Raw genomic sequence first — 23,292 nt, forward strand, 5'->3', positions numbered from 1 at the left:
TTAGCAAGAAAAAGGAATATATTCTAAAATAATAATTAAAAGTATTGTATAGTAAATACATAAACCAGTAACATAGTCATTTATTATCACTGTTAAGTATTATGACTGTACATAATTGTCTGTCTTACTTTTATAAAACTAGTAGTGCAGTAAGTTTATTTACATCCGCATCACCATGAAAATGTGAGTAATGTGCCGCCTTCCAATGTTAATCAGTGATAGGAATTCTTCAGCTCTACTGTACCCTAATGGGACCACAGTTCTATACATGGTCCATCTTGGTTGAAACATTGCTATGTGGTGCGTAACTGTATTACGTATAATCTAGTCACTCAGCTCATCGTCAGAAAGTGCCTTCTTTTCCTGTCTTTATCATTCTAATCAAACGTACGATCAGGATCTGTTTTGTTTGACTTTTGTTTGTTTTTCATTTTAGAGAACTTCTTTGCTTAGTTCCTGACCACTTTTGTTTTGGGAAATGGCTGTGGATTAATATGCAAACCACTTGGTTTTCAGTGTGAAAATCATACTCTTTAAATTTTAGAATGAAACATAAATATGTTGGCAAGTCGGTGAATACCCAGCATTAAATTGAGGAAAGGCTGGAGAATATCTTTGCTACTTGATTGGTAATAATAAAGCTAAAAGATTAAGTGACTTGGTTAGGAGGTAGGGAGAAGCGTAATATCAAGCGTTGCTATCCAAACACCAGTAAATTACTAAATATCCCACAGACTTTGGTTAAAAATTGCCTTAAAATTCATCATAGTCCATTCTAACAGCACTACCTCTTGAAGTATAGAAGCAATCCTTCCTATTGCTATGTCAATGTCATACAGATTCCACACTCTAGCCTCAGTCTGCAATTTCGATGATATTAGATGTGAAGTTGGAAACCCTTGGTTGAAGATTGTCTTGGGTTGGAATCCCACTTAACCTGAGGAGAGCTTTTAGTTATCCACTTTGATATTCTATACTAAGAAGCAGAGAGAATATATTCATGCTCTTATGCAGAAATAAGAATTGAAAGGTGCACATCTGGAATTTAGCTATCCCAGGGATGGAGGCAATATTACTCTGGGAAAGGTTCATTGCTTGACTGAAAGATTGTAGCTGGAATTTGCTTAATGATTACCAGAGTCTGGCAGGGATAAATTGGTGAACAATTGTGTTGGACACTTGAGATTTTAATTTCTTAAGAGAAGAGATTGAATTTAATTAATATAGATTAATTTAATTAGTTAAAACATTGTATCTGTCAAAAGCTTTTAGATACAGCGAGATCTACTCTAGCTCGTTAAGCAAAAGAGGTCTATTCAAGGTTATTATACAGCTCAAAGAATCTCTGGGAGGGCCAAAGATCTGGCTTGGATTGCTGCAAGACCAGGAATAATGCAGCCAAAGTCAACAGATCTGTGAGAAATATCTACTCACACCACATGTCACTGATCTAGCAGAAACCCTTCTGCTGCAATTACTGTCTGTTCACCACATACAATACTTAGAACTGAACACTGGAAAGTCCACCACAGGTGTCCTTCCAAAACCAGACACTTCCGTCCCCTTTCTTGAGGGACTATCCAGTCTCCCCACATTTGACCCCTATTTTTAGTTGGTCACTTCTACCTCCACATCTCATTTAAGCGTGCGTGCTTGATAGAAACTTGGTCACATGGAAAATCCTGCTATGAAGGAGCCTAGAAAATGAGTATTTAACTTTCTAGATTCTACCTCTAAACACAAGAAGGGAAGCTTCAAGGGTCTTGCATGGCATGTAGTGAGCAAATCTACCACAGTGTGCAAGAATGTCAAAATGTGGTGGGGTATATCATTAGACTTACCCCTCTCTCCTCTGGGGCTAGATGACGCTTTGATGCCACCCCATGGCGGAAAATTGCCAAGGGTAATCTTATATTAGAACTGGTGATTACACCATTGTACACAGAGTTGGATCTCTCCTCATTGGAATTACCAGTTACTTTTTATTTTCTGCAGGAATAATTGATCTGCGAACAATGAAGAAAGTTGGAAAATAGAGTCTGTCTCTGCTAACAGCTTTGCATAAAATGTCAGAGTAGGCCGGGCACAGTGACTCACGCCTGTAATCTCAGCACTTTGGGAGGCTGAGGTGGGTGGATCATGAGGTCAAGAGATTGAGACCATCCTGGCCAACATGGTTAAACCTCATCTCTACTAAAATACAAAAATTAGCTGGGTGTGGTGGCGCATCCCTATAGTCCCAGCTACTTGGGAAGATGAGGCAGGAAAATAGCTTGAATCCAGGAAGCAGAGGTTGTAGTGAGCCGAGATCGCGCCACTGCACTCTAGCCTGGTGACAGAGAACTCTTCAGAGGCCAAATCACTCTTCTCCAAGCCACACGTGTTTTTCAGTGGTCCCTTTAGATGATGGCTCACAATGAATTAGAAGATGGCAAGAAAAAGCATCCCTGCCTGGATGGACCCATCTGTGGGGGTGCTGTGGCTCTTCTATAGGCAGTCCTGTCTGCGTGGGTCAGGGTATGGTGCAGCCCATGAAGCAGGCTTCTGGTATTTGTCACTGGAGTGCAAAGCCAAGCTGAAGCAGGGGCTGTGGCTTGTGTGAGAGGCTCCAGTGAGAGCTGAGAGGATCCTTCCAGCCACAGCTGATATTGCCTAATGACCATCTTGGAACATTCTAGTGTCTGGGGTTATTGTTCACCTGGCAATTATTAGTTGTTGCTTTTTTAATCAGATGCATAAATGAAGGGTACTGTGAAGCCCTTTTTAGTACAGATAAGAAGTTTGTTGGGAAAAGGGAAATTCTCAGATTGTTTCTGGGACAGCAGAGATGGGAACACATGGAGAGATGTCTGTGCTACAAGTGAGTCAGGGAATGAATGTCAGTCCCTCCTGCTGTCCATACGAAGCCACACACTGCTGTTACCAGATCCTCATTCAATTTTCCTGCTCTCGATAACCTCAATTCTTTTTCTTTCTTCCTATTTCTAAAAGTTTTGCCATCTTGCTGCTCTTTTTTGGAAAGCCACCTAGCCCTCTCTTATGTTTAACAATTCATCTTTAAAGATCAAAAGAACAGAAACTGTTTAAGTGCAAGACTCAACTGTGTGCAGGACACAGCTTTTGGCAGCTGATTATTACATGGGAAAAAAAGGGGTCAGGAAAGTGATATTCCCAGCATTCTCAATTCTCTCCCCAGCTAAATAGATTCTTTTGTTAGTTCTTTTAAAGATAAAAGAAGTTCCCCCCAACATTTCTGTCTATGTTCTGGGCTCTGACATCCCTTAGGAGTGAGCATGGCAACACTGCATGGATGGGCTTTGCTAGGCTGGGAGACTTTTAACTGTGTTGAGAGAGGTGAGGGGGCAGAATCCCACCACAGGCTGGCCTGGGACTGGTTCCCTCCCCTCCAAGGCCCCCTAAAGATGTTGATGATTACTGCCCTTGTACTTGGCCAGAAGAGGCAGCATGGGGTACCCTGTGGGAATTCTGTTCCTCTTGATCAGAGGAAAACACTTGTACTCCGTTGGGTCTCAAGTTTTTATTTCTTTTTTATTCTGCTTGAGAAAACGTCTTTCAACACCTATGTTTTATTTTCCATCCATAATACCGTACTGGTAATGGAGAGATCTAATTCTGTCCTTTTCTTGGTAGAATGATACCTATTTTGTCTTCTCTAAATTAGAGTTGACAGTGAATACACCATAGCATTGTTCTAAAGATAAAATGAAGCACTATAAGTAAGAATGCTTGGTAAATATGCCGTATTTTAAAGACTGTTTCCTTTCTTCCAAATGCATTTCTTGAAGTAGGTGTTTTTCCTTTAGCACCTTTTCAGGCAAAAGGAGAATTATGGTGATTACAACAATAGTGATTATAGTTTATATTTATGGAGAGCTTAGTGTGTTTTGAGTAAAGTTTAGTTCATTGCTCACACAGGGTGTCATTTAATATTCACAAAGCTCTGTGAAATAGTTACTGTTATATCCAATTTTATATACAAGGAAACTGAGGCTATAGAGAATTTAGACAATGATATAGCTCTGTTTCCCCACACAAATCTCATCTCCAGTTGTAACCCCTAGGTGTTGAAGGAGGGACCTGGTGGGATGTGATTGTATCATGGGGGTGGTTTCCCTCTTGCTGTTCTCCTGATAGTGAGTGAATTCTCATGAGAGGTGATGGTTTTAAAGTGTGGTACTTCCTTGCTCTTGCTGTCTCCTGCTGCCATGTAAAACATACCTTATTTTCCCTTTGCCTTAAGCTATGATTGTAAGTTTCCTGAGACCTCTCCAGCCATGCAGAACTGTGAGTCAATTAAACCTCTTTGGTTTATATATTACCCAGTTTCAGGTAGTGTCCTTATAGCAGTGTGAAAATGAACTAATACATATACCTAGCACAAGGTTATACCACTAATATGCAGAAGACTTAAATGCAAGGCAGTCAACTCTATGGCTCTGCAGCATGCACAGCTCCTTCCTCTGTGTCAATTTTATACAGGTATCTAAGTTTCTTACCTCAGAAAGCGAATGAATTTTAGACCCGCCCTGAATCCTTACCAGGGTGTCTTGCTAATGTATCTTCTTGGCTGGGTACTTGCCTGATCCTTCCTCTAGACATTGCTTACAAGCTCTGCCCCAGCCATACCAAACTCCCAAACTCCAGGAGACGGCAGACTGGGCCATGATGTCTTATGTGTCCATTTCTTTGCATCTGTAGTTCTTGAAACCTGGAACTGTTTTCCTTCTTCTATTCTTTCACACATTTCTACTGTTCTTTCAACAAATATTTTAGCGAGCAAGTGCTATGTGCTCTAGTTAGCACCAGGGATAAATTAGTGACCTTACTGGTCTTACAGTGTAGTAGGAGAAGCAGAGGGATAAATTCCAATGTACCACATAGAGTGGCAAATGCTATGAGAGAGAGAAGTGGAGAGTCCTTTAGCATTGTTTCTAATGTATTCAGGTTTTTATAAAATCTATTAAGAGCCTGCAATGGAGCACACAGTATGTTAAGTGCTAGTGATATTAGACAAACATGCTTCCTTCCCTCTGACTGCTATGTTCTACTGGTGGTGGTGGTGAGTAGACAATGAAGGAAAGAGAGAAATAAATAATAACAATAAAATAAATCAGTAAGCACATCTTGGCATAAGTGACCTTAAAAACTAAACAGAGCCAAGTGATAAGAGTGATAGGAAAGGAGTACGTGGGATAGAGTAATCCGGGAAGGCCTCTTGGACAAGGTAACTTTTGAAGTTGGTTTGGAAGCGAGAGAAGGGACTAGCCATACTGGTGTTCTAAATGAAACAAGGGGAAGTTCAAAGTCCTTCAGGTCAAAAACGTATTGTTTTGCTCAATGACTAGAAAAGGGATCAGTGTTAAAACTTGCCAGATTTCCCTTCCCAAATATTAAGTCACTGTCTCCTCTGAGAGGAGATGTCACTCCTCTGATAAGGCATCCATTATGCTGTACCGAGGGCATGTTTGCCTCTCCTAACAGGAAAACTCTTTGAATACTACCTCTTATTCACCATTGAAAATTGAGTTAATGGGTACAGCACACCAACATGGCACATGTATACATATTTAACAAACCTGCATATTGTGCACATGTACCCTAGAATTTAAAATATAATTGAAAAGGAAAAAAAGAAAATTACATCTCATAGTCCCTCGCCCATGAGAAAACTCAAGGAAGAATATTGAATGAATGAATGATGTATCCAACTAAATTGTCCTGGTAAAGCTCACTAGACTACATCATTCACACTGGCTTCAAAAATGTGTAGAGAAATCACTGTTAAGGCACAATGAGCTCACCTGGAATCAGTCATTTTTGTGTTTTACTTCCCTCCTTATTAAAGAATTTTTGGTCCTAATTGCTGGGGCAGATGTGAGAACTAGGAGCTTTAAATATTTGTAGGTTTACTTCAAACTGTGTGTCTGCTTTCATCTCCCGGGGCACATTCCATGCTCAAGGGATCGTTAGCTGTATACTCACAAAACAGCTATAGAATAATTAGTACTAAGGAAAGCTGCATATTAGTTATTGGGTTTCGGGACCTCCTTTTTCCTTCCTGAAGCTTTTGCATTTCTCTCTTCTAACTTCTGAATTGAGGCTTTCTACTTGTATTTTAAGTTATACCTGTTGTTATTTATTGAGTATTGTAAAAGTTTATCCTATTTATTGAGTATTTATGATATGACAGGCATTATATAAGCCCTTAGCCTGCATTGTCTCGCTTAAGCCGCATGGCAGCCTAAAGTAGTTATCTTCGTATTTTACAAAATAACACACTAAGGTTGCAACTTTCACGAAGTTACCCAGACAGTGAATGATCAGACTTGAACTTGAAGTCAGGACAATCTGTTTCGAGTTCTTTTCCATTGTACCAGTGCTACTCAAACCAACTGATCACTGCCGGATCTCTTTAGGTATTCTAAAAGAAATTAATAATTTTTTTTTGTTTCCATGATAATCCTAAACATTCATATAAGCATATTCAGAGTTATTTATGATTGATTGAGTCCTGTTGGATAATTTCTGGCCTGAGCTTGTCTTTGTATAAAAATTACTCTGAAAACAAATGATCACTCTTAGTGCTGCATTTTCAATCCGGGGTTCTTTACAGCAGCTATGTTCCTTGAGAGTAAGGGTGAGCAGCAAGGTGCCTTGTTAACCCAGAGCTCTCCCAGGCTGGGCCCTGGCCTGGATTCATGATTGTCTTCCCTCCGCTATGAGATTCCTAGCAATTCTGGTGCTTCACCACGATTCAAGGGATGGCTCTCCTGGTAACTGGAACTGCTGGTGGGGACACTTGGCACATTCCCAGTCTGCTCTGCTTCTCACTGATACAAACCTACAGGGAAATCAGAGCAGGCTGGTTGTTGCTCAGTGCAGAGAGGCCATGAAAATAAAAGAATAAAGACTTTTTCTAGAGGAGCAAACAGTTTGTAGAACTCATCAGGAAGCCAAAGAGCAAGAAGGAAGTAAAGTTGTTCTAGTGTCCTAGTGTTCATGCATGCAGGCGGCAAGGCCCACAGATATTGATGGCAGGTTAACACATTCATGTCCCTCTCTCTTGCTAGGCTTTCAAAAATTATTTTTACTCTTACAGAAAATAGAAAAAAATGTTTTTGGATCTTCACCTAGATGTACAAGAGTAATAAATTAAGCTGCTCTGAAGGCTGCTGTCTAAAAACATGTAAAGTATAGACAAAGATCTTTAGATCCACCTTTTGCTGCTGCTGCTATAGACAGACAGCTGGGTCTCTTGGGGCAGAAGAAATCACGTAGCGGGGAATAACTCACCTGCTTACAGCTGGGAGGACATGTTTGAAGAGGGTGAAAGAATTAATGCAGTAAGATTTGTGAAATCACTGGTGAGCATAAAACCTTATATTACTTAGCACCTAAGTTACATATTTAAATGACTGAAAATTTAAAAATTAATTTAATTCTGGAGGACAAATTTAAAAATAACAGTAAACTAACATCCTATTTTGCACCTCTACAGCTGATGAGAATGCTCTGAAGGTACACAAAAATGAAATATAGTCTGAAATCGAATTCACGGATGCATTCGTCTGCTGGGGCTGTCATGACAGAGTACCATAGACTCAGTAGATTAAATATAACTTTATTTTCTCATAGTTCTGGAGTCTGAAAGTCTGAGGTCAAGGTATTGTTAGGGTTGGTGCCCTATGAGGCCCTTATCCCTGGTTTATAGACAGCTATCTTTTCCTTGTGTCCTCACTATATGTGTCTGTGTTCAAATTTCCTCTTCTTGTAAATGCACCAGTCACATTGGATTAGGGTCTATCTGAATGCCTTCATTTTAATTTAATTGCGTCTGTAAAGACTCTATCTCTAGAATATGTTCTCACTCCGAGAAACAAGGGTTAGGAGTTCAGCATGAATTTTCGGGAGGGATGCAAGTCAGGCCATAACAACTGATTCTATTTAACTATATATATATATATATCTGCAATCTTTTGAACCAAAAGAAACATTTATTTGGTAATGAATAGGAAAAACATTTATGGGACTGTACCTACTAAAATTTTAAATATATTGGAGTTCAAACTTTGCCCTTTTCTCACAAATTATAATTTGATTTCCTAGGGGTACTGGCTGTATTATATTAAAGTAAACATTAGATATGATCATAGAAAATAATGATTAGCTAAGTGAGAACTACTTATTACTGTTTATAATACTACATTTCATTTCTAATGTACAATAATTTATAATAAGGCAAATTTTCTACCTCTGCCCTCATTATTGCAGAAATAAGCTCTTAAATGTTTAAATGTCATATCAGAGATAAATCATTCTTTTGTGTTTGGGTATAGAAGTCGATGAATCTTGTGGGATGGTCACTGTCAAGAAATGTAATATCTTGAGAGTGGTCTACAGATAGAGGAAGGGCAGAGGCTTTTGCTAAACAAAAGAAACTCAGCATTAATTCCACATCTGTGGTTTTCTCTCTCTCTGTGTGTATGTGTGTGGGTGCACGCACACATGCATGCATGTGTGTGTGCATAAATAACAAATAAGGATGATATGCATGTTTTGAGCTACAAATAGGAGTTTAATTGACAATTTTCTACTTGGTATACATGTGCGTATGGGTCGGATCAGGGACTGATCCCAACACACTCATGTGTGGCTAATTCCCCCACCCCGACTCTACTGTATAAAGAAAGTGCACCGTAAATGGGCCCTTTATGACTTGGAGAAGCTACAGATACCTCAATTCCTTCTTATAAAGAAGGAGAAATGTAGAGACAGGAGTGGGGAGAGTTTGAAAAGATGGTAGAGAGAAGTGTTTGGGTGAAGAGAGATGGATTAGTCTACTGATACAACTGGTGAGTTCATTTGAAAAATAACCGACATGTTGGGGACTTTTATTAATTTTGTTCTGCATGGTTGATGAAGTAATTTCATCTTCACTAAACCTTCTATTAAATCTGCTTTATTCACTAGTGCTTTCATAGCTAAACTTTCTATTTTGAGGAGATGCAGTTAAAAGCTGAGCCGGCTCCCAAAGTGAGTGGGGACAAAACAGGTCCTGAAATTGTCTAGATGTGTTTTTTAGTCTGCATCTAGACACAAATAGGTGTACTATCTTTTATTCACATATACTTGATATCAGAAAGCAAATGAGTGCGGAAGAGCAGATAGTTGAGCAGGAGTAGAAGGTATTGTTATGAAATAGATTGATGAATGAAGAGGAAGTTGGACAGTGAGGGAAAGAAGAGGTGTGGAGGAAGCAAAGTATCAACATGTGGGTAGCACTGAGGGACAGTATGCATATACACATGTTTTCCACGCATATCATAGAAGTAAATGCACTGAGTCCATAAAAGAGGAAATGAAGGAAGTGATACTACAAAATAAGAAATCAAAGAAGAAACAACAAAATTATTACATAGGCATTAGACTGAACTATATCTGTGAATAATACATTAAGCAAATGTTTAAAAGATTATACTTTTGATTTTTAACAGAATTATTTTTCTGTACTGTGCCACTTAATTTATGCTACTCCAATTTAAACTGAAATATTTGGAAACTGAATGAACAGTGCCATGTTAGGCAGCCTAGTCAACCAGTACCTGGATTTTAGTTCCTGAATCACCGAGCCGTATGTTCACAATTCGACAAGCTTTTTTTTTTTTTTTTTTTTTTTTATCAGTTCTGAGGCATAGCTGGCATGGGGCGAGGGATTAGGCAGTTCTAGATGACTAGGCAGTTAATTCTTAAGCACAGGTGAGTTACTTTAAATAGGTTCACAAAGCATTAAAAAGATCTTGGTGATATCCAGGCTTTTGAACATATTTACATTGTGATAGTACTGTTTGACAGGGATATGATCCTTTTTCTGTAATAAGTCCTTGTGATTTATTGAACATGTCTTCAAAAGTGAACTTTCAGTGGTCTCGATGGTATGCTTCCAGCTGTTCCTTTTCAGCTGTCTCTCTTGACCTCTGCAATGTGCATTTCTGAATGATTTTAGCTTCTTTTAGCTAAAGTGAATTCTGTCTCTTAGAAGGTGCAAATTTTATATTTCTATTCTAATCAATACTTCCTTTCACTGCTTTAATGACCCAAAGACACTTTATTTAAGTCAGCAGCAAACAGGGGCTGACTCACTTTAGTTAAAATCTGGGCTCCCCTCAATCTGAAATCATTTCGTCTCCTAATTTCCTTTTTAGTTTTTCTGTATACACAGCAGGCCATCTGAAAATAAGTAATCAAAGCAAGACCTTTTACTGAGAAAATGAGATAAGCTTATTTCGGAATTCTCTACTTTCTTACTTCTTGAAAAATATCTCCCCTTAAGGTCTTTGAAAAATCTTTAAATAGATGTCTTTCTCTTAAGGTCCACTTCCAATCTGATTTCTCCGAGATTTTCTTAATGTTGAAAGTGGGGAGTTGATGTTTACTTATACCAACTACATGGCAATTCTACTTCCAAAGGGCCTGTTAAAAGATGGAAAACAGATGATGCATATTGTTTGATTATTTGCTGTTCAAGAGTAACTTTGCTGTGACAGACTCATATAAATTGCTGATAAGAATTTAAATTACTACTTCCTTTCAAAGATTAAATTTCCCAGTACATATCTAGAGTTTTTAAAATGTCTTGCCCTTGGATCCAGTACATTCTTTTATAATAATCTATACTAAGGCAAAATTTAAGCATTCAATGATTTGTGAACAAAATCAGCATTGCATCATTATTTATAATAACAAGAGGTCAGAACTATCCAACTGACCTACAAAAGATAAAAGGTTACAAAATATATGGAGTAGGATAATATAAAGGAATATTACTTGGTCACATTTCAAGGTATATGCAATGGCATGGAAAATAGATACAATTGAAGTTTTAGCATAAAATACTATATCAACTGTCAAAGTATTCATAAGTAAAGTCATAGAAAGAAAACATAAATAGAACTCATTGTTAAAAGTGTTGTTTCTACATTGTGAAGTTAATCTCTGTGTGTGTGTGTATATCTGTGTGTGTGTGTGTGTGTGTCTGTGTTTCTTTGGTTTTTATGAGTCTGTAATACTTTTTAAGTGAGACAAGTAATTAATATTTTGTAAGAAAAATGAAATAACCCCGAGAGGGGGAACCCTCCTTTTCCTTCAGGGTAAATCTACTGTAGGTATACTCTTTCTTTCTAGTAATTAATCCTCCTTCTAGCTGCTCTATTTTTCATAACACGTGTCTCTGGATTGTAGTAGTAAATTAGCAACAAGAAAACTAGGTCTCAAAACCATGAAAATGGCTGTCACGTACCCATGATCTTTAATATTAGTATGTACTTTAAAGCACTTTACAGTTTTGAAAGACTCTCCCATAAAGCCACCTTGAAAGTGTTATTTGTAATGTCAGCTGTGTGAAGGCAGAGTTTTGTCTTATTCACCTTTATACCCTAGCATCTATAGTAGTGAAGATGGAGTGCATATTTGCTGAATCAATAAATTAATGTGTTTTGAACATTAGTGGTAAGATGAGATTGCAGAGGACGTAATCTCACATGATACTAACAATGGCCCCCTGAGGAGGATATAGGTTTTATTATCCCCAGTTTATAGGAAACAGAGGCAGAATGATTGATTTGCACAAGATCACAGAACTGGTAAGTGGCAGACATCTATTTGAACCAATTCTCTAGATTAGGACTTAGTTCTTAGTATGATTCTAACAAAAACTTCATGATTTTTTCATTGTCTCACTGTACCTAAAGGCCATGGTGTCACTTAATACATTAGCATTTATCAAGATTTTGTTTTCTATTCAGCATGGAAAAAACCACACGGGCTCAGAACTTACTGTAACATGGCTCATCTTAATTTCTACTCATTTTTCTCACTGTATTTACTGGATTAGCCTATTCTCGTGCTGCTATGAAGAAATACCCAGAACTGGGTAATTTATAAAGAAAAGAGATTTAATTGCCTCACAGTTCCACATGGCTAGGGAGACCTCAGGAAACATACAATCATGGTGGAAGGCACCTCTTCACAGGGTGGTAGGAAAGAGAATGAGTGCAAGCAGGGGAAACACCACTTATAAACCCATCAACTCTCATAAGACTCACTCACTATCACAGAACAGCATGGGGGAAACTGCTGCCATGATCCAATTACCTCCACCTGGTCCTGCCCTTGACACATGGGTATTATGGGGACTACAACTCAAGGTGAGATTTGGATGGGGACACAGAATCAAAACATATCACTGCCTGTCTTCTTTCTTATCAGGAGTTTTTATGCATTGAAAGAATTTCCTTGGGTAAATTCTGAGTTTTCTGGATAGAATATGGTGAACATGGCCCTTTGGATCCTATGATTCATAGCAATATAAGAAGCCGAAATCCTTTCTAGAGCACTTTTTCTTAGGAAAGACTTAGGACTTTCTGAACACTTTCAAACATACCTTAAAACAATGTATTTATATTTTTAAAAACCCACAAATTTACAGAAATACAAAAATACACACCTACTATTTTTTTCTCATCTCTGTATCCCAATTATTATGAATACTAGCCTCTATCAACTCAAAAACTGGCCAAAGAAAGGATGAAAGTTTGAAAATCCAGGAAGTTAAAATGTACCCAGGGCACTACTGTGGTATTCCAGTGCAGTGATGTCCTGGTAGGAACAGAATAAGTCACCTTTCAGGCAGGTGCCCTTTACTCTCACTTGTTGACAATGGCTTATTCTCTGTTTGCATCCGTTTCTGCTTTGCAGCCTCAATCCAGGCAGGAACAAGGGACATGTGGCCCTGGGTGTTATTTGATGTGTGGTGTGTGTGTACTCCCTTCTCTTGATTTGGCTCTGTTCAATGTGAACTAAAGTGCCCTACTGTTCACATCAGGGTAGGAATCCTATTGGCTCTCAGAACCTTCTAGAGTAGCCACTATATGACTTCAATAAAAAAGCATTTGACTTTAACTAATTATAGCCCTGCTCCAGGGTAATTTGTGACCTACATCTCATAGTAAACATTTCTCTCACTCTAACCTTGAAAGGCGACTAAACTGGGACAGTTTTACCCACAGAGTTTAATCAGGTCTCTATTCTAAAGACAAAGTGTTAAGAAACCTGGATAAATTTTGTATATATGTGTTTGTAAATTTTCTTCTTCATAAAATATTTGTCTTTAAAGATAGACTGAAATTTGACCAGATTCTAATTGGATTTACACTCCCTACTTTCCTTGAGAAACACTCTTTTCTACATAGTAATGGGTTGAACTATTTCCCATTCAGGTATTCATTTATCCACTCGGCATGCAGCAAGTATTTCATGAGTGCTTGTTATGTCCCAGGCACAGAATATACAGATGCAAAATACAGATAGGGTCTCTGTTGTCATAGGAAGGGAAAAACATACTAAATAATTAGAGACAAAATTAATAGTTCAGTTCTAATTTTGGAAAAATCAATGAGAGGCACAATGAGAGTGTCTGTGCATGGAATCTGCTTATCTGAGAGCTCTTGGAGGGCTTCCCTGAGAAAATGAAGCTGAGGCTAAGATTTTAAGGATGACTAGGTGCTGACGATGCAAACTGGGGTAGTAGGAGAAGGAACACTCAGGCCAAGAGGAAGTAATATGAAAAGGATAAGGTGGAAAGAAGCTAAGAAAATTCAAAGAACCTTCATAAGGAAGACGGGTGAGACATATCGCCATGTTATGGATCCATTTGTTTTCACTAAAGCTTTTCTAATCAGCTTTTTTACACAAGGCCCTGTGCCATGGGCTGGAGGTACAACAGAGAGTAGAAACTGCACCCTCTCACAGCTTGTATTTTGGTGGCAATTACAATACTAGAGATAGGTGCTCTAACAAGAGCAGGAAAGAGAAACAACTTCTAACTCAGACTGAGAGGTCAGCAAACTAGAAGTGATGTCAGTGCTGGTACCTGAAGAATGGGAGGCATTAATGAGACATATGTAGTTGTGGAAGTGTGAGGTTGATGGAATGAAGAGTGAATTTGAAGGCCAGAGACTAGAGAGGGGGAGACAAACAGGAAAGATGTATTTGGGGAACTAAAATAAGCATAACTATGAAGATGGAAGTAAAGAGGGATGATGTGAATGTTTCAGTTTCTTCATCTATTACATAAGGCAGTTGGACCACATTTTTTCTAGATCATAGATTTTGTGATACTATTTTAAACCCCTCATGTATACTAGGTAAAGATTGAGAGGTTGTTAATAAGTTTTTGAGGCCACAGAGATAAGCAGTGACAAAGCTCATTTAGTCTGTCAGTTGAATGCACATAAAAGTAACAAAAAACTGCTTTTGATTAGAAGCAATAATACTGACCTGATTTTTTTTTTCACAAAAATTTGAACACTTTTTTATGTAAGAAACTAAACTGGCCTTATTGCAAATATGAATTCTTCCCTCCTTCCACTACTTTTTACTGAAGAGTCTTCATTTTTCTCTTTAGATTGAGCCCAGAGTGGACTCAAGTTCTGCAAGGTGTCCAGGCAGTGCCATGATGACTTGCCACTTGTGTCAGAAGAATAAGTTGATGAAGAATAAGTTGATTGACATTGTGCAGATTTAATAAGCAAGTGGTTGATTTCCTGGGATTTAGAAAGTTGTCAGTTAATGAATAAAACACCAATGTCAGGCTCAGGTAACAGAGAGTGTGCTGTTGCCTTTACCAAGAAGAATTTGGTGACAGATTCCTATTCCCAAAGTGTTCTTTGAAATGGACAACCTTACATGAGCAGATAAAATAGTGTCCTATGTTCAGAATAATTTTAAGTTTTATGAAACCTTTACACAAAAACCTGATTAGTGTGTCATCCGCTCAGACTTATGTATGAAACAGGAACATGTTAGCCAAAATATGGAAATTGCTACTTAGATATCCACTCTACTGGAGATCTAAAAGATAAGTTCCTGAGGGTTTCCCAGGAAGGGACATGAGGAAACTGAGAGAGGAAAAACCAGAGTTAGGTCTCAGTTGAAATCTGACATTGTTCTCTGAAGATACCATCCTAATATACAGCTGTTGCCTAAAATGTTGACCAAAAATTGGGAATTATTACATTTTCAGACACTGAATAACTTTTCAGAAATTACACAGAATATCTCCTTTGACCTAAAAGATATCTTTCACTTGGAAATTCTGGTTATTACACCTTTCACAGGGTGAAAGAAAGATATTTGAGAAAACGAACAAAACTAGAGAGAGTGAAAGGTTAAATTTCTTTAGTATAGAAGTGGGGCAAACTTAGGAAGACATGAATGAAATGAATACAATTATGGGCAACAATTTAGCCTGGGTTTAGAAACTGCTGACCCAATTGCATATAGTGTACCCTTGAAATTTGAGTAAAGGAAGATTAGGACAATTACATTGAACAGAAATACCACTAGGGTATAATGGACTTTGGAACCTATTTGAAGAGGTCATGGAGATAGTACACAGAAATGGAAAAGTTTTCAGTGCTACTTAAGTATGAGCTGAGAAACATACAATATTTCTGTTGGCATCATATCATATCTTCTGTCATCATAAGTCTTACGGTCCTCTTGGACACAGGCTGTATGCTCCAGTGAACAATGACCTAATCCCTGTTGGTCATTGTTTCTGTCCCAGTGACCCTATGTTGCTTAGCACATTCATTGACCTGCTCAATCAATATGTCTTGATGATCATTAGGGATTTTAATTATACAGGGTAATGATTTCTTGTTCTTGCTCTATTATCACACTAATGATAAATGCTATCCTTAATTGACCACATGCTCTTGTATCATATTCTGTTCTCAGTAGATTTTATAGAATAAGTTTAATTTGGATATAAACTCTGTGGTTACTATCATATGCTATGATACTTTTCATATGCCTATGGAAAGATTAGTAATCTAAGAAACAAATACATTAATTAACTTTCTCAGTGTCTCACAGTAACTTAATGATGTGGCCAGGATTTAAACTTCAGTAGTCTGACTCCAGAGCTTGTACTTAACCAGTCTATTTCTACCGCTACTATGGACCAAATTGGAGAAGTGGCTCAGAAGTATTTAGCAATATCCACTCACTTGCTAGCCCAGTGACTCTGACCATTTTTGTCTTTGGAGCCAAATTAGATGTGTTCTATTCTATATTGCACACTCCTGTTAGGAAAAGAGAAGTGGAAAGATGATTGAATTTCTGAAAAAGAATGGAGTCTTTTGATTGAAATCCTGAATGTTTTACTTTCCTACAGCCTATGTTGACACATTCCATTTGTTTTACACCAAACTAGGAGTTCCTGTAGGCAAAGCTTCAGAGAGAGTACATATGGTTTATAGCTGGTTCTTCCTACATAGATAGGTGGCCAAATACATAAGCAAAGGGCCGACCTGGAGTGGAACCACTTTGGCATTGTTTGCTCAGAAAATATACTACTAAAGAGTCCCACAGAGAGGGAGTGGGGGAAATGAGGTGCCAAGCAGAGCTCTCATAGCTTTCCATTGAGCAGTGACCTGGGTAATTTACTAAGAGATGTCTGCTGTATATCTATTTTCTAAGCAGGACCGCAAGTCAATATCTTGCCTATCAAGCAAAGGCAACCAGTAAGATAACAGGCATTTATAGAATTAATACAGAAGCAGGCTATGTTCCTCCTGCCCTCTCTCACAGGTACTCTTCTGGCAAAAGCAGACAGACAGACAGACAGACAGACACACACACACACACACACGCACACATAGTTTTTTCTCAATTTACCAAGAGAACTGCCAAGAGCAAGCAACTTGCGTATCAATCTGATTTTTTCTTTCCTGGTCAATTATAAGAAATGTGGCTATTTCTTCCCTGCAATTTAATAACTTGACATTTTTCTCTTTCTCTCTCTCTTTTTTGTAATCACAGCAGAATCTAAGAAGAAGAAAAAGGAAGGCAAGAAACAGGAGAAGATGCTGGATTAAAAGATGTCACCTGTGGAATATAAAAAGGACATCAGCAAACAGGATCAGTTAACTATTGCATTTATATGTACCGTAGGCTTTTTATTCAAAAATTATCTATAGCTAAGTACACAATAAGCAAAAACAAAAAGAAAAGAAAATTTTTGTAGTAGTGTTTTTTAAATGTATACTATAGTACCACTAGGGGCTTATAATAAAGGACTGTAATCTTATTTAGGAAGTTGACTTATAGTACATGATAAATGATAGACAATTGAGGTAAGTTTTTTGAAGTTATGTGACATTTTACATTAAGTTTTTTTTACAGTTTTTGGGCAACAATTTAAATGTTATGACTATGTAAACTACTTCTCTTGTTAGGTAATTTTTTTCACCTAGACTTTTTTCCCAATTGAGAAAAATATATACTAAACAAAATAGCAATAAAACATAATCACTCTATTTGAAGAAACTATCTTGTTTTCTGCCAATAGATTTTTTAAAATGTAGTCAGCACAATGGGGGTGGGGAAGCAGAGCATGCCCTAGTTCAACGTTGACTTTTTTTTTTAAAAAGAAAAACATTAAAATATAAAATTCTTTCACTTTGGCAGAAGAATTTGTTTTCTTGATGAAATTATTTTTCCATCTGAGGAAAAAAATACTAGGAAAATAAATCAAGGTGATGCTGAAAAAAATTTGCTTTTGTGTTCAATAATGTGATTTTTGTAACCCTACTCCTTTAGTCATTTATACTCCCCCAGTCAACTTATTAGCACAGAGAAATTGTCATACAAACTAGCTAAGTCACTCTTGGGCACAAATGTCACACAGTTTTTTTTGTACTTTCTATCAGTAATTAATAGGTTAAATTGGTACTACTGAATTCAACAAAAGTTTCACAATAGTCTAGGGTTTGGTGGAGCAGGAAAACGCTCTTACAGTGGATATATTTGGGTTCGCACCAGTCCAAATCAGGATCACTGTAATGATGTGCAAAATAGTAGTTTGGGCTTAGTTTCCATAAACCAAAAATTTTCACTTTTTTACATGCCATGAGTGCCAAAGGCAATCTGTATAACTTTCTTATCTGTTGGTCTCTAAGCACAATTTTTAAGTAAACAAGTCTGTTCTCCCATTATTCAGGGAATAATAGAAAATTCTCTGGGATTATCTTTAAAGTGTTTCTCTTGACATACTCTTTAATTCTAAAGTGATAAGACTCAATAAACAAACACCAATCTACCAAGATAATTGCTAAGTCCGTTTTGGGAAATGATGATTTCAGCCTAACCTGGGCTAACTATAAAATACACAATTACATGCTGGTCTAATGATGCAGCCAAAGGGTCTTAGCAGCTAAACTACTTTTGCCGTCTAGCCTATGACTGTACTTGAGCTAGGAATGTTGAGCAGATCCATTTCTCCCTTCTACATCAAAGCCACCTGTCAGTGGGGAATAGAAAAAAAGGATGAACTTCCAGGCATTTTATGGACTGGTGCTTAATAAAAAGAGTGCCTTGTAAAGTGCAAATGATAGAAACATGAATAGTAAATGTAGTCCTTTTATAAGCTGACCTTAATTGGAAAAAGTACTCATGGGGACGGATGGAAGAGAAGAAAGAAAGGCAGTGTCTTGAATGGATTTTTTGACAGCAAAGTTCCAAAAGGATGGGAGGATGGAAGAGCCTATTGCAAATTTTGATAACCTCTCAGCTAATGTTGCTCCTCTAACACATTTAGCCAAAAGCAGCAGCCCATGAATCAGTAATGAGTTAAGGTGAACTAGAACTAAATCTCCCAAGGGAAAAACAGTCCTGTAAATAACTGTGGCACACTCCTTTATTCACAGGGCATGGCAGGAAGCCAAAAGTGAAAGATTTCTCTGCTGTGTCAACTATGATACTTAGCAAGCCCTAGAATAGCTCCCTGATTCTCCCCTAAAGCAAAGATTGGTATGCTAAGCTCCCTTATATAGAGTGTGAAATTCAACATCCCTTAAGTCTCAAGAATTATTCTACCCCAGTCTCAGCTTTAAACATCTTGTTAATCACACTGAAGTGTTGAAACATAAATGCAAAAGGACAAGCTCTCCACATCTCTGATTCTCACAAATAGGAAAAAATAGACCGTCATCGGGCACTTCACAGTGTTCTCGAGCAAGCTCTCTGTTCTGGGCTTTATAAACTTCACCTTAAAGTTCATTAAGCCTTGAAGAAGGGAAGGAAAATGTAAAGAAGTCATCTGTGTTCCTTTAAATGGCCTTAGGGGGAAGACAAACTTTCTGTCCAATAATTGAGAGGGTAAAAAGCAACTTTACCAAGATGCAGGCAAAAACAAATCTTCCCTGATGAGAAAGTGTCCTCATTCAGCTCAGAGTTGGTATCTCTCACACTTGTTCTCTGATAGACTTTCTAATTTATTCAGGATATATGAATGCCGTCACATTCTTCTATATATAGGTTGTGAAGAAGAGGATCTTGGATAGACATTTTGACTTCATATATTCCTGGAATGACATATTAATATCTTCTTAACTTAGTAGAAGTGGAACTCAACCAGAGTTTAAAGCTCTAAATATTTTTTAAGAGAATTTCTCCTAAATTGGGAAGATGTGGGTATGAAAAAAATTGAATAATTTTACTTGACCATGAGAAATCTTATTGAGAAAGAAAAGGCTATATTTCTTTTCCATTGAGGAGACAGATACTTCTTTAAGAATAAGAGATACAGATCTTTTTTTTTTTTTCTGTAACATCTATTGGTTCCATAATTCTGAAAGTCTTAAATGAATTAGTATATAATTTCCTTAAGTGAATAACAGAGGTAAATAGGCTATAGAAAGCACTGAAAAAGGAAATAGAGAATACTGTCTTTAGCAAATTGAATTATTTTAAAGTAGTTTCCAAATATAAAAATTAGAACTTTATCTACATTGAGTCGTGGGGTTTTCTAATAGAGTGAAGCAAAGGGACTTTCTTTTCATTAACCTCTCCAAAAATAATGAGGCAGATCAATATCCTTGGATATAGAATATCAAAGCATTCAAGCTACTTTTTAAACAGTGGTAAGAGTCTTGGAATATATTAATATAAGAAGAAAAGGGCATAATGTTATTCTAAGCATTCAGCAAGGAATGCCTGCTTCAAAATTTGCACTGTTTTTTACCAGAAATAAAATATATGGAGCATTTTTAATCAGAGGAAAACATGTCTTACTCTTAGAAACTCACCTGTCCTCTACTGTTTCTGTTCTTCCCAATCCTTTGTTCTTCTAAGCAGAGAAACAAAGGGAAAGTAAAAATGCTTCATCCTGTTGGGGTCACAAGTAAAATAATGTAATTCGTAAGCATTCCAGTACTCATTAGAAAAGCAGACCTACTTTAAAAACTATTATTATTTAAAAAGAAAAATAAAGAATTAGCTCCCAACATTTAATTTTTGTAAATCCATTTTTTAAAAAAAGAACGAAACCATGACAGGTAGAACATTGATGTATTTCTTACACATGTATCTATTACAATGATTGTATTAAGTTACTCATGGGGTTGGCTAAAGAGGTTTATATGTAGATTATCACTTCATATTTTCTTTTGTTCTTTGAAAATGTGCATGGAAGCCATATTAAACCTTATTAGAGAATGAAAACATGAAAAATCTTGACCATCCTATCCCTGAACTCCTGGGATAACTTAGAGAACACACAGAGATTGTATCCACACATTCAACTTGCTTTTAGTGGAGATACAGATGTTACATAAGATAAATAATCACAGAGAATAATTTTTTCCCTTTTTTGATTGTTTGATTGTCAGATCCATCAAACATAGGGCAAACCTTCAATTATCTTTGTTTATGAGATTCTTGGATAATTACATGAATGCATCCCTTACTGTGAATAATCAACAGATTGAAATATTGGCAATGAATGACATGAATTTTAGACTTCTAAATCCTAAAAGTTGCATGCTTTTAAGGTAGTCATTTTTGCCTGATAATCTTTCTGTTAAAAAAAAAAAAAAGATACCACACTATTTTTTAAAGAACGTGAATGTAAATTAAACTGCTCTTGAAGACTTATTACTGTCACCATGAGTATCAGGTTATTATTTTTTGTTATCATGGCAGTTGTAGTTGTAAATATTTTCTTGTGTGTTCCTCATGGATCATAGGATTGAATGAATACTCCACCAGGATGTAACCTTGAACTCAATTTGAGGGAGTAAAAAACTAGCAACAAGACCCTTCAGAACGAATGTATCTTCTTTTAAATTTTGTCTCTTAATGAAGATGGAATAAAGTATATACTACTCTCTGAGCTATTGGATAGTATCACGTGGTGACTTTTATAAAGGAATATACAATTAAATTTCAGGATTAAGCAAACATTTTTTTCCTGGCCTTTTAGAAAAAATAATCCTTGCTGTCCTTATCCTTGGACTTGTCAGATATATTCAAGCATTATCTATTATTTCTACATCAGCAACCACTGGTATTATAAGCAATCTCTGCCTTTTTCAACCTACATTTTGTCTCACTTGTATTTCACATGTTGATTGGATATGAAGGAGCACTACTAAGCATTGATCATTTTGAGAACAAATAGAAATTATTAGTTATCATAATAAAACTTCTCTAATAGAAAAATGTACCATCATTGTTTGTAAATTAGCATTTTTGTTTTAATGCCATACCCGTCCCTTCTCTTCCCTTCCCTTCCCTTCCCTTCTCTTCCCTTCTTTTCCCTTCCTCTCTGTCTCTCTCTCTCTGTCTCTCTCTCTCTCTCACCATGATTGTATTTCTGGTATCTTCTCTCTCCTTATACTTCTTTGTGCACAGAAGAAGTATATAGCACTCCTGGTTATTAAGAAGTAAATAGTCCTTTGATTAAACTCTTTATTTGAGCATGCCATCTATTACCTGCTAGGACTGTGACTGACATAGGAGTGTGATTTACTTTGAAACTCTAAAGTATTCTGCTAATTATGTTTTTGGGGGTCTTTCCGGTAAAAGTGAAGCACCGTGCCTACCAAGGAAAAGAAATCCTTCCTCACGTGGTTTGCTTTTAAGATTAGTAAGTCCACATCAACTCAGAATTAATTGCCCCCTCCTGACCTGATTAGCAGAGTTTCTCCACTTCCTGCTAGGATAAAAGGGCTTATTTTGATGGAAACTTCAGTTGAACTTCTAGCATTCTAGATTTCAAGCTTTCCAGAATCATTGGATCTGCCAGGTCACACAAGACAAGTGGAAAATCTGCTTTTACCAACTGTAGTGCCTGCTTCTGATTTGGGACTCATTCAAGTGTGTAGCTTTTCAGATACAGGTAAGTAGGGCAATTAGGACTCCAAATACTGCATATGTTCCCTCCAAAATCCAAGGGGGGCTATGAGATAATGTACTTCCTTTCCATTGTTAGGGTTTGTAAAGTCCATAATTTGTTCTTCATTTTGAAGGGAATATCTTCACATGTCCCCGCTCATTGTACCCAGGAAAATTTACTATGGTGACTGGTATTGTGAGTGATAACATGAATTTTGAATATACAAATGAAACTTTTCCATTTAAAGGAACTGAATTGCAGGAAGATACTTCTTTAACACCCAATCCTATAAACTTTATATTACATCTGAGTATAATATTAGATATATTCCTAGATTTACCTTTTGGTTAGCAGGGGCATGAAGATCCTCATGACAGTTAAGGAAGATTAGATGAGGAAGATGCATAATCATAAATTAGCATACTTCACATATGCTCTTTGAAAAGTGTAGCCATAAGTATATGAGAAAAGACCTACTAGCAAAATATTTAGAATTTGTAAAGAGGTTTCAGTATTCATCTAGGGGAAGAAAACATCAAAGATCTATAACAGAATCATAATGTTTGTCCTGGAGAGCAAATTACTATGACTCTTCACTTTGGGCATTTTACTTTTGCCATCACTAAAAAAAGAAACGTTAAAACCCGCAATTGCTTTTGCACCAACCAAATAAATATGAAGTTCTGTTGACTATTGTGAAGCAGTCTTCATTTGTAACAAGCTTCTTTCTTTTTGCAAGATTTAACTCCTGCCATTTGCACATTATCTTACCAATCCATCTGGAATATTTATTCTTTCCAACTTAAGTCATATCAGCATGTTGCTGTAAATGCTGTAAAACTTTATAATATCTGGAAGTACGTTGAGGAAGTCAATGAATTAGATTGTGACATGGAGTCAAAACAATGGTGTTTTCTGCGTCTAGGGTAAAAGTGAAGTACCATGCCCACCAAGCAAAAGAAATCCTTCCTCATGTGATGTGCTTTTAAGATTAGCAAGCCCACATCAACTCAGAAATTAATTGCCCCCTC

At 37.1% G+C, this 23,292-nt stretch overlaps 1 protein-coding gene across 2 annotated transcripts in view; it reads left to right on the plus strand.

The window, feature by feature from the left end:
• Positions 1–17,637, plus strand: part of PTN (pleiotrophin) — a 110,268-nt gene extending 92,631 nt beyond the window's left edge. Inside the window, exon 5 of one of the 2 annotated variants that reach the window (XM_010356318.2) lies at positions 16,906–17,637. In XM_010356318.2, the coding sequence (XP_010354620.1) occupies positions 16,906–16,961 (56 nt within the window). In that variant the 3' untranslated portion in view covers positions 16,962–17,637. The remainder of the gene's footprint in view (positions 1–16,905) is intronic. The other variant, XM_010356319.2, reaches the window with a different exon arrangement.
• The last annotated feature ends 5,655 nt before the right edge of the window (positions 17,638–23,292 follow it).

The sequence above is a fragment of the Rhinopithecus roxellana genome, chromosome 6 (assembly GCF_007565055.1).
Source record: "Rhinopithecus roxellana isolate Shanxi Qingling chromosome 6, ASM756505v1, whole genome shotgun sequence".
In the NCBI taxonomy this organism is placed as follows: Eukaryota; Metazoa; Chordata; class Mammalia; order Primates; family Cercopithecidae; genus Rhinopithecus; species Rhinopithecus roxellana.